Genomic DNA, 12,438 nt, shown 5'->3' on the forward strand with positions numbered 1-12,438 from the left:
TTGAAATGGACATTATTTGCCAGCTGTCTCGGTGCCAGTGATGTCCTGCGGAACACAGGGAGGGGTGTAGAGATAGACGGAGAGAGAGATGTTGGTCCATGGTACAGTATATTTAAAGTATATGAACTGTCAACTAACTGATATGGCTTCTTTGGGAAATGAATGATACAAAGGGTTGACGAGAGATGTTTTATGTTAAAGGCATATAGTACGCAACTTTGCCCTGTGTTTTTTACATAACAAAATAAAATAATTTTTAGTATACCCATCATTTCCCTCTATTCCAGCAGTCATTGTAATGTGGAATAGTGTTGGTGTGTTTACCATGCAGAAACACGCGCTCCCACTGTATTTTAGTGTTGTATTTTTAGCCTGTGGTCATAGCTGAGTGCTTAGTGAACCCACCTGGGGAGCCAGAGCCCATGGTTGTCCCAGGTATACAATTCCAGGCCAGGCCAGCAATTTGTCAACGTGTGTCCCTGAGCAAGACTCTTAACCCCTAATTTCTCCCTAGTTTTTAACATAATATGTTACATGTGAAATCCTCTGCATTTACCATAATATTATTATGGTAAATGCAGAGGATGGATTTCACATGTATACAAATAAAAAACACTTTGACTAAACATCAGAGTACTTCTTCCACCACTGAGAAAACCTCACAGCCAACCTCTCTTTCTTGGTTGTCCTCAGACGGGCCCTCCATCGTCGCTTCCAGTCACCCCGGTTCTCCATACATCTGGCCAGTTCGTTGGTACTTTGCACTCCTGCGTCTTTCTTGAGTACATCCACGCATGTTAATGTGGGATATCCTCGATCGATGCCCATGTGTTGGTTCCCACAGCACCAATTTGCTGGCTGGCAATTCTTGTCCTGCTAGTCTCATTCTCCTGGCTGGAGAATGAGACTCCATACATACAGGATCTTTTTGGTAACATGTACACGCTTGCTGATGTTAAGTACTGCATGTAACATGCTGGTGTAGCACCTGTCTAGAGACTTCAGGATTGGCTTCATGCATGGTTCAGCATTCACTACCGTATAAGTACAGACTATTTACCGTTGCATGGAAGAAGCTGAGTTTGATTTTACGGGGGAGGTTGGAGTTCCATACATTGGTCATGCCGTTCAGGGCCCTCCATGGCATTCAGCGTCGAAGCCAGCAAAATGTTCTCCTCACCATCTTGAGTCTGTTTCTTCTTTGGAGATGTGTGATGGTGTTAATGTTCCTCTGAGAGTGTAAAAAAACCTTTACACACATTTCGTACACACACTGTGCATTTTGCGGTGCTTGTTCTGCCCACTGGCTGACCCTTTCTGGACCCTTTTGTCTCACGCCCATGAGGTTGAAATCATCACCGTTGTAAGAAAGCATCAGTAGTGAACTTCTCTTGCATCTGGTCCAGCTCTCCCATCAACGCTGGATGTGTCTTACATCATCCTCTGTGACCTTTGGACAGAGAGCAATGAAGTCTTTTTGACAGAACGGTGGTCCTAGGAGGGGATTGTGTGAGGCTGACGTCATTACTTTGGTTGTTCTAACGAGCATAAGGACAGGCTGACCAGACTGGATGAGTCCCCCAGGAGGCGCTATTCATGTCAACACAGGGTTTATGAAATACAATAAAAATGTTCTAAATAAAAGTCAATGAAAGGAGCACTCAATTCACTAATTCAATACAACAATTCTCTCTGTGTCACCGAAGCGGGACTTTGGAAGAAAACCAAATACTACAGATTCAGATAGATCTGCTGTACTACATACAGTACACTGTAAAATCAGTAAATGTACCTATGAGACTGACTAAATGGATCCAAAATGGAACTGTAAGGGTCCTGCAATGGTTCCACTTGGTTACAAATTAATTCAACATTTTGGTTTTAAGATGTTGATATTCATTTTGTATTCATCCTTAGGACCCCAAATCACACCTTAGAAAGCATGAGTGTCTATTTCAAACAAAGTGTTTTGGGGGGGTCATATTTTGACAGCAGGAATTGCCTGTCATAATTTGACCCTCCTGTATCAGGATGTATTAGGATGTTGATATTCATTCATCAGCCAACACTCCCCACTGACAGGTAGTTACCCCTCCCCCCCCCCCTTTTGATTTACATCAAAAGGCCATGTGAGCTCAAACCCACAATTCAATCTTGTAGCTCTTACTCTCAGAGTTACACATATACAACTTGACACTGACGGTTTTACATGTGCTCTATAGATCTACAGATTCTGTACATCTAGAATGTATTGTGAGCTTGTACTGTATATCTGCTATTTACTGCTACAGTATACCCGAAATATAAAATAGGGCTGGGGACTATAAATGCCGTCAAGGACCCAGCTGGCAGACAACACCACGACAGCAGTGCACAACATGTGCTGGGCAAGACCAGCTGGTTGAGTGTCTGAACAGAAGTACCGGATTTTAGTGGAAGTACCGTCCAAGGAAATTACGTTGAGGCTTTACAAATCTCTTTACATCCTCCACGCAGGAAACAAGTGTTGTGTGATTGATTGAAAAAGATAGTTCCCGGGGAAACTAAATATGACGGAAGTCCCACCCTTATACTCTCTGCATAAGGTGACCAGGCTTTTCTCCTCGTAGATGAGAAAAGGCTGAGAACGAGGCTAATAACAATGGCAATACCCGACTCTGTGCGTCCTTAAAGGACCTTTAGCCCCTCCCTGCAGCAAGTCAAGCATGTCTTGGCATTGGCATGTCTTAATTGGCACCTCCAGTGTTCTCTGGTTTAATGAGCCTCTAATGAGGAACATTTTGACTCATGCCATGCTAAGCTGTTTTACTGTAAACTACAATTAATGGACAATCTAATGGTTAAAGGTCCATATGACTAACCAGATGCAGCATATGGACATCAATCCATGACTGTAGCTCCAACAGGGCAGCTTACTGTCAAAATACTGCTTTCATTGTAACTGTTATAGCGCCACATTAATTTGCAATAGTGGATACAAAATCAGTATAGCTACAGAACCACAGTACACGTTTTGTGTGTGTGTGTGTGTGTGTGTGTGTGTGTGTGTGTGTGTGTGTGTGTGTGTGTGTGTGTGTGTGTGTGTGCATGCACAGTTTGCACACACATTTGATACAAAGGGGGTAGGAGGGATTTATTTGAAGTGACTCTTCTAAAAGGGTAGACATAATAAGCCCCAGCTTCAGCCTACACCTGTTCAGGTCACATCTGTATCTGTAAACCCAAAGCTTCAGCCTACACCTGTTCAGGTCACATCTGTATCTGTAAACCAAACGGAAGTAATATAGTATATCTAGTATTCATTGATAATGGTAACATAAACTATGAATAAACTATTCATTCATGCATGTGCACATGCACGTATTCATTCATGCATGTGCACATGCACGTACGTCACTGCACATGTGTGTAAAAACATTTTTATTTTACATACATTTGTTTTACATGCATTTTACATATTCAATGGTCCAATCACTATAAGCTGTCCTCCTGTGTGCATGTCAAATATGTTGGAATATATGGGTCTATTTACAAACTTCCTGCGTAGGCCCTGATATCTCAAGAAACACAGGAAAGAAGGAAGGAAGAAAGGAAAGAAGGAAGGAAGAGAGGAAGGAAAGAGGGGATTGATGGATGGATTATTTATTTGCCAGGGGCAGAAGGTCAAGGCCTGGCAGTGTGACTTGGCACAACTGATATTCCCAGAGATTGACCGTAATGGGACTTTACTTCATACAGTATACCAGACCTTGATGTTTGAACGAACTTGGTTTCATTATCTTGACGTACTGAGTGGACTGGAGTGGGGTTTGTTCCGTAGTTCTAAAACATTTTCCTGTCAAGGACCCCCAAATTCTTCCAAAAAAAAAGCAGATCTGAATGTCTGGTTTTACATATTTAGTATTTTGTTTTTTCTAGTTTGATCTCCTTCCCCCCTTTTTGCTTCCCTTTCTTACTTCTACGAAATAACAATACGATGGGAACGATGCACAAAAAACTAATTTTACCCACAGCTTTGTGATGTGACAATAAAGCTGATCTTCTATCTCTGCTCATAACTCCAAAATGTTAAATATACATTTGTAAGGAAATGAATTGTCACGGGCCAGGCCAGCCCGTGGCCTATAGACACAATGGTTGAAAGGTTTAAAATGTTTATTTGTATTTATTGACACTGAAGTTGCATTGGTCTGTTTGTCACCTGTCTCTCCTCTGCAGACTGCAGTGCTGGCACTCCTCTCTAGATTGGAGGGTGCCAAGTACTGTGGAGGGGTGTTTGTTCCTTTTATGTTGCATTTGTCATTGTATTATGTTGTCTTAGTAAATGAAATAAGTGAAATGTAGTTTATTGTATATTCCTCTAAAAGATAGTGTGAAAGATTACTCATAGGCTTTAGTTAGCCGTGTGGTGAGTTAATTATCACAACTGATTAGAGGATGGTTTGCCCCACCTGTTTAAGAGCAGGATTGCTGCAGGTGGAGGCAGTGCATTGTTACCTGAGGCTAGAAGAGACCTCAAGGAGAGCTGCAAGCCAGGACCTCATCGAAGGATAATAGCCTGTAACAGTCTCTCAGTTGTTTTCTTAAAGTTTAGTCAGCAGGTGTATTTGTTTCCTATTTTTGGAATGTTATTTTGGCCAGTATTTATTACTTTTTGTATTGTCACTGCACTTTGGAGGTAAATAAAATGCCTGAAATATACTTGTGGGCCTGTCTACTCCCTGGAACCTCCGGCCAACGGCCAGCATTAATATCACATGAATAAAGCCTTGTATTTTTTAAACGATGCAAATACTGCCTCTGTGCCTCATCAAAGTTGGTGTTGTGACATTAGAATTGTCAATTACTTTTACTTGCGTGAGAAGGAGAGAGGTGGTGGAGCTAGCTGTTTTAGCAGACGGTTTGAGGGTCCGATGGAGTTAAGAAGTTTTTTAATACATTCCATTGGTTCAATCTTTTCGTAACAACACACAGACAACACACAGTAAATCAATAGTGCTGATTTATGCAAAATTTGAGTTATGAGGTTCACTAATATCTTTGGGGCAGGCCCGTCTAGAGTTTAAATGGACAGGTATTAGTCAAAAGGGAGACATCGAACCTGTTCTGACATATATCCATATGGAGATCTAAGAGTTTGAGGTCAGATGTAGAGTTTCTGGCCAATATTGATGACATCAGGGATCTATATGGGCTTAATTGCGACAGCAGGTCGCATAATCTGGGATCTACATCACTGATGTCACGTGATGTCACAAGACCTGGGCACCATATATGGGGTCTTTCCCCGTGTATGGGGATTTTGAGTGATACACTGACTGACGGACAAAGAATGTACGATTTCATAGTAAATGCGACCAGCATACTACGGTATATATTCTGGAACATGTGAGATGTTTAAGGATGAGTGCATTTGATTTTGGCCACTTGGGACACAGTATAAGTGGGGTTATGGCAATGACACTGACTAGACAAACCCCAGAGACTGGCTGACTGGGCCTACACGTAAACTGGACGATTTGTGGGCTCGATTACATTTATTTTACAGACGGCGTGGGTAGTACAAAACTATGGCACCCACCCATCTTTAAGTTATGGCCTGTAGCTTTAAATGAAGATATACGCTAAGAAAGTAACTCAACACTTACAACCCTTTGTGCTCCACAGCTGGAGAGCTTCGTTCAGAAGAGCATACGGCCAGAGATGTCTCCCTATCAAAGCCACGCAGTCCACAACCAGACAGCCACCATGCTGGAGATAGGAACCAACCTGCTGTCACACACTGCCGAGCAGACACGCAAGCTCAACGTGGTGGAGGCCAAGGTGAGATGGAACACTCACACTGACACAGAGAGAGAGGAAGAGGGTAACATGGCTCTGGGACGACCTCCCGTTAGTCCGTTACTCCGTTACTCCTTGATTAGTCCATTACTAACCCTATATATATCCCCAACCCCTAACCCCCTAACCGCACGCAAAGCCACATAGTCGGAGTATTCCGGAGTCGGAATTATGGGCAGTCCCATGATGAGTGAGTGATTGAGTGAATGGGTGTTCCACTTCTTGCTTTGGCAATGTAAACGTATGTTTTCTCATGCCAATAAAGCCCTTTGAATTGAATTGAAATTGAAAATTGAGTGTGGAGCAATAGATGTAAATGGGTGAGTGGATGAATAGATGAATGAATGGGAATTACCTACTGTCATACATACTACAGAACATAGACACGAGGGAAGGGGGTAAGGGTGAAGTATTGAGAACCTAAGTGAAGGAGTGAGGATAGGAGTGAGTCTGAATGGATGAAAGTGAATGAGAGCAAACCAAACTTCTCACACACATGTAAGGACATTCTTGAAGCGAGCTCTGTTACAGTGCAATGCTAGTTCTGTTTTCATTCATCAGGTGTTGAACCAAACATCAAGGATAGAAATCCAGCTGCTGGAGAACTCTCTTTCCACCAACAAACTGGAGAAGGAACTGTTACTGCAGACCTCTGAGATCGGCCGGCTGAGAGACAAGAACAGGTATAAAGCCGTGAAGCCCATATTAAGTGAAAAATGCCTTTTAGACCCTCATGTCTTGTAAATGTCAAACTCAAACACTCCTTCAGTGTCGCAACTTTTACTGATATAAGGCCCTGGATGGACTGGAATAATTTCAACAAACTTGAGCACTGAGAAGAAAGATGAGTATTGAAAATGTGGCGATTACACAGGCCTCTTGCCTGACATGCTTGCACCTCTGTCAAAATAATAGTTGCTTTCTTATCTGCAATTTCACGACTGGAGAGAGACATTTTACATGAAACAAAGCAGTCATTAGTGACGAAGGAAAATATGTACGTCCACAGCTGTTGGCTGTGAGAAATGTCAATATCTGGAATCACAATATTTTGGGGAATTTGTCATGGTGAGGCGAGGTCACATGAAGCCGTACGTGGAACAACGTGTGGATTCAGTCATTATCCAACATGCTCTGTTTATAGTGAGCGATAAAATACAGACAGAAACACAGAGTTTGAAAGGCTGTGAGAGAGAGATGGAGTGAGACAGAATGAGAAGGCAGGGTAAGGGTGTGTGTGTGTGTGTGTGTGTGTGTGTGTGTGTGTGTGTGTGTGTGTGTGTGTGTGTGCGCGTGTGTGTTTGTCCACATGTGTTTGTCCGTCTGCGCGTGCGTGCATGTGTGCGTGTGTGTGTGACTGTGCGTGCAGTTAAATGAAAATGTATTTTCTCCTAAATCGTCTCAAGAAACAGGGATTCGCCCCAGACATTTTTGGCCTATGAATGCTGCACTGCTGACCATATTGCTGTTGATCAATTGGTCGTCCACACTGATGTTTGTCTTTCAACAATGCACTTCACTCCTGCACCTGGGGTGTGTGCTGAACAATGCACCTCACTCCTGCACCTGGGGTGTGTGCTGACGGATATGGACCTCACTCCTGCACCTGGGGTGTGTGCTGACGGATATGGGTGGAGCATTCTGCGCTCATTTCTTTGTGCACGTCTTCTCAAAGCTTACTGTTAGGTTTGCTAATAAACTAAAAAGCAAGAGGACCAACATTTGCTATACGTCAAAGCAAGCAATGTCTGGGAAGTGTGCCCATGGCAATCCAAAATCTTAGTTTTCTTACAATAATAAACAACATGCTCAAGCCATGATTATAGTCTGACAACTGGGGGATGTGCTGTGCCTGCTGGGTGCTGAAGTCGTTCATTTTCAGTGCTTTTAATTCTACTCCACTACATCTCAGAGATACTTTATAGTCCACTACAATTATTTGAAAACTTTAGCTACTACTAGCTACTTTGCAGATTTGTATTATTATTACAAAGCATACATTAACCACTTCAGCCCTACTGTATATACATTTCGGCCATTTGGAAATAGCTTGTAGATCTGCTATTTTCAAAACATTCATTTCACATTTGAATTGATACCAATACTTGAAATGAAACCATTTATACGCGCACAGCCAAATAGTATTGACCACGCCTAAATAGGGCCCACACACAGCCTTTCACAATGCACTTGACGGTTTTCTGTCATTTCCCTGGAATGGATTATGAAAATTATGAGCATGTTATCGTTGCATATGTGTGTGTGCTTGTTTGCATGTGGCCATGTCTATACATGTAAAGGCCAGGAGTTAGTCTTTCCAGATTGAAAGAACTGAAGTGTGTGTGTGTGTGTGTGTGTGTGTGTGTGTGTGTGTGTGTGTGTGTGTGTGTGTGTGTGCATGCGCGTGCGCGCGTGTGTGCGTGCGTGCGTGTGTATGGGTGTGTGTGCGTGGATGCATGCGTGCGTGTGTGCATGCGTGGTTGCGTGCGTGTCTACGATATAGCTCTCTATACAGTAGAATCTACTGTACGCAGTAGATGTATCTTTGGCGTGTTTCTCAATGACAAACTGGGGAACTCAGGACAGATGCATTTGTCATGAGGGAACCAGATAATGCGCCAGAGTGGATGATTGGCCCCCGAGAGCAGCAGCCTAAGTCCACTTCATGAATTCTTGATTTTCCTAAAAGACCCATTAAAGAAATTGCTTTGACCTCAAGTAGAGTGAGGTATTTTCATAACATCTGTTTGTCCACTGTAAATGAAGATATGAAGAAAACAACAATATCACAGCTTTGTAAAAATATTAATATTATTAAGAAGTGTAGATTGCCTGATGTATTTGTGCAACCTCATCTCCTGTCCTGTGACTCCTGTCCAATCAGCTGTCTCTTCCAACCTCATCTCCAGTGCCCTGTCCTGTCCAATCAGCTGTCTCTTCCAACCTCATCTCCAGTGCCCTGTCCTGTCCAATCAGCCGTCTCTTCCAACCTCATCTCCAGTGCCCTGTCCTGTCCCATCAGCCATCTCTTCCAACCTCATCTCCAGTGCCCTGTCCTGTCCAATCAGCCGTCTCTTCCAACCTCATCTCCAGTGCCCTGTCCTGTCCCATCAGCTGTCTCTTCCAACTCATTAACTCATTTTCTTTCGTGGCATGTTCCCAGAACAATGGAAAACTGCTAGAGTGGTCCCAGTCCATAATAGGGACTCAAAGTCAGATCAATCTAAGTACTGTCCCATATCCCTGCTGACTGACCGCTGTTCATAAACATTTACCATGTCCTCCGCCATGACCGTAAATCCAATCCATCACGGATTCTGAAGAAATCACAGCACAGCTGTCCTCCTCACAGTTCTGTCTCAGACGTTCTTAGCTTACGCATGTTTCATGATGAATGTTTTTATGTGATGTATTCCCATGCTTTTGTTCTTGCTTAATGTAAGTCGCTCTGGATTAAGAGCGTCTGCTAAATGCCTAAATTGTAAATTGTAAATTGTAGACGTGGAGCAACATGTGGTGAACGTGTGAATTGTTACACGGTTGGTGTGAAGAACAATGCACAAAAGCAAGCCATTGCAGAACAGTAGCAACAACCATTGTTCTTTTCAGGACGCCCATTCCCAACTACTGTAGAACTAGGGCCTTCTAGCCAACAACAATGTTGTTTTTGAGAGCATGTAGGCTATACTACACCTGACTCCTGTGTGTGTGTGCGCGTGCGTGCGTGTCCGTCCTTCCGTCCGTTTACCAGCTAATCTCCGGCACCATTGGCCCGATCCATGCCAAACTTTGCACACACAGCGGGATGCCAACGACGAACCTCTGCCCCAAATATTCCTCAACGGCCTGTTATAGCGCCACCCTGAGGCCGATTTAGGCAAAACACATTTCTATAGATTACTCGTATACACAATTTAACCATATACATCACACAATTCGGTACACACTATCTCCATAGTCATGTGATCAACACGGATCTGCACCATTTCCCATCTCCCATCCTGATTGGCTAAGATTGGCTTCCAAAGCTTTGAAAAAAATGCCACAAATCACAAACACAGTGTGCAATTTCCGTGAAATTCTACACGCACATTTCCAGTATAGACCGAGGACGACATGCCACTAATGTTTTTCCAAATCAGCCTCACGGTGGCGCAGGGCAGGGCAATTCCTGTTTTTACCTATAACTGCATCAATCTGTATACAACTTGTATTGTATGCACACTCCCTAGATGCCATGGAAAGACATTTTCCCTGCATCCCTCCACATCTTCCGGTTATACCATGATTTCTGCAAAACACATTGTTTATGTTAGTCGCACAGATTTCATCCAAATCTCACGTAAATCCGTACACATGAATGATCTCTGTAGTCATGTTACTCCTAAACATTTTGTCAAACATCACACACACTCCTATCCTCCTGGTGGAGACCTGTGCCCAGAAGGGAACTTTTTCTAGTTTTGATCTTTGTTTGATTCTTTCCAGAGAAGAAGACTAAAAGTGGATGTTTTATTGGGAAGCTGCGGTTTAGGTACATACAGTATGTCCATTCATGCGTGTCATACAGTACAAGGACATTCATACTGTAGTACTGTACACATCTATACTGTGTATACTCTACACACGCACATGCACGCGGGCACACACACACACACACACACACACACACACACACACACACACACACACACACACACACATGCACAGAGAAGTCCTTCCTTTCTAAGCCACAGCACCATAAGCGTCATTGACTCCCCATAACTCTGCATTATGAAAACAGTTCCCTGGGAACAGAGACTCAATTTATGTTTCCTTGTTCATATAGAGTTCACCATGTTGAAGTGATCACAACCAGGAGCCGATACTGTGTTTCTGACTGGAGTAAATAACCGCACGCACGCACACACGCACAATCACAGTCACACACACACAGTCACACGCACGCATGCACGCACGCACACACACACACACACACACACACACACACACACACACACACACACACGCAACATGATATTCTAGTTAGAATATAAGCTAATGTTTTGTTTGGTTCTGTAATAAGATTTCCATTTTTGTGTGAGTGAAAAATGTACTTGCTTAATTAATGAGCAACATTGTTTAAACAAACCAAAATTCAGTATAGTGTATTTGTAGCCTGTAAACCAGACGAATCTGCCAGGGCAAATAAAGAAATATTAGTGTGAACATGCCAGGCTAGGGTATCATCACATTTCTAAAGTGACAATTTAAGACTTTGTGATACCTCAAAAATGAAAAATAAATGAATAACATCCCATTACTGCTTCAAAACTATAGGCTACACTAGGCCACCCGCCATCGCACTGCGACGCATTGTGAGCTTGTAGATATTTTCAAAACATCTCGATTTTTTAATATACTGCATATATTTTTAACAACACAAATCTTGTACAGGGGACCCTGTCACAAAATCTTATCAGATGGGGGTCCGCGGCTAAATACTGTACACATTAACTGGGGGGGTCATTGACATGAAAATGTTTGAGAACCAGTACAGAACGGTAAGATCATGTGATCTCAAGTACAAGTCTGTCAGCTAGATCAGCTTCTCTGGCCTCGGGAACTGGAACATTCTTCCCAATAACAGTCCATTCATTGCACTCTGGATATTAATAAACAGCCAATGTGATATACTATCTTCAAGCACCAGTACTGCACTCCTCTGTCTACGTTCAGAGCCAGCTTCACTGTCTCCCGTGTTCCTCTGAAGACTCCTCTCATGTTCTGATCAGGTTTCATTTGTTTGGCTCCCTGCTTGTTGATTCAACCTAGGCTCAAAGTCTATTTTCAGCTGCTGTGTTTAGTTCAGCTGAGGAGATAACCAAGGCCAATAGGTCTGTCTGTACTGGCAGGAATATAGACCAGGCTGTTATTTTTTGTAGTTGACTCCAGACACCCATCTGAAAATATTTTGTATAATTATCACTGAGGTTGAAGCACCTATTTTTTCCCGCCTAATATTGAACCAGTTCAGAGTGTTGAATTGAATTGGTTCGGCCAAAAAATGGCCGCCGGTTCTGTGAAAGAACCAATTAAGGTTCCAAGAATCTAGAATGGAACCAGTTCCAGAACAAAAGTGTTTTAGGTTTAAAATGGCTGTAAATTTGGGGCCTCAAAGGTACAGATACAACCTATAGCCTGATTTCTGTACTGTCATTTAAGAGCAGTAACTAGAACTTGGCTACCGGTATAATGTATTTTTTAATGTCACCCCTGCTTTCTTCCATCTATGTTTGTTTGATTCCCTCTCTCTCTCTCTCTCTCTCTCTCTCTCTCTCTCTCTCTCTCTCAGTAATCTTGAGAGTAAGGTCCAGATCTTGGAGTCTCAACAGAGAGGAGAGCTGGAGGACATGAGAGAGGAGAAGAGCAGACTACAGGTACTAAAGGACACATTAGTCAGAGAAAGAAACATTTCTTTTCTTTTCACCATCAGTAACTGATGTTTAAAATGTTTTATATCGTCGCTGTCAGGTGGAAAAATAGTCAAATGTAGTTTTTATTTAATCACAAGCTCTTGTTAATACTTTCCATTAGTTCATTGTTTATAAAAACCCA

General features: G+C 42.7%; 1 protein-coding gene across 1 annotated transcript in view; it reads left to right on the top strand.

Moving 5' to 3' along the window:
* Window positions 1-12,438, top strand: part of angpt4 (angiopoietin 4) — a 69,420-nt gene that overhangs the window by 49,376 nt on the left and 7,606 nt on the right. The window contains exons 2-4 of the mRNA XM_080777529.1: window positions 5,668-5,823; window positions 6,403-6,524; window positions 12,176-12,260. Coding sequence (XP_080633655.1) covers window positions 5,668-5,823; window positions 6,403-6,524; window positions 12,176-12,260 — 363 coding nt within the window. The remainder of the gene's footprint in view (window positions 1-5,667; window positions 5,824-6,402; window positions 6,525-12,175; window positions 12,261-12,438) is intronic.

The sequence above is a fragment of the Protomyctophum bolini genome (assembly GCF_963924005.1).
Source record: "Protomyctophum bolini genome assembly, chromosome: 2".
Classification (NCBI taxonomy): domain Eukaryota; kingdom Metazoa; phylum Chordata; class Actinopteri; order Myctophiformes; family Myctophidae; genus Protomyctophum; species Protomyctophum bolini.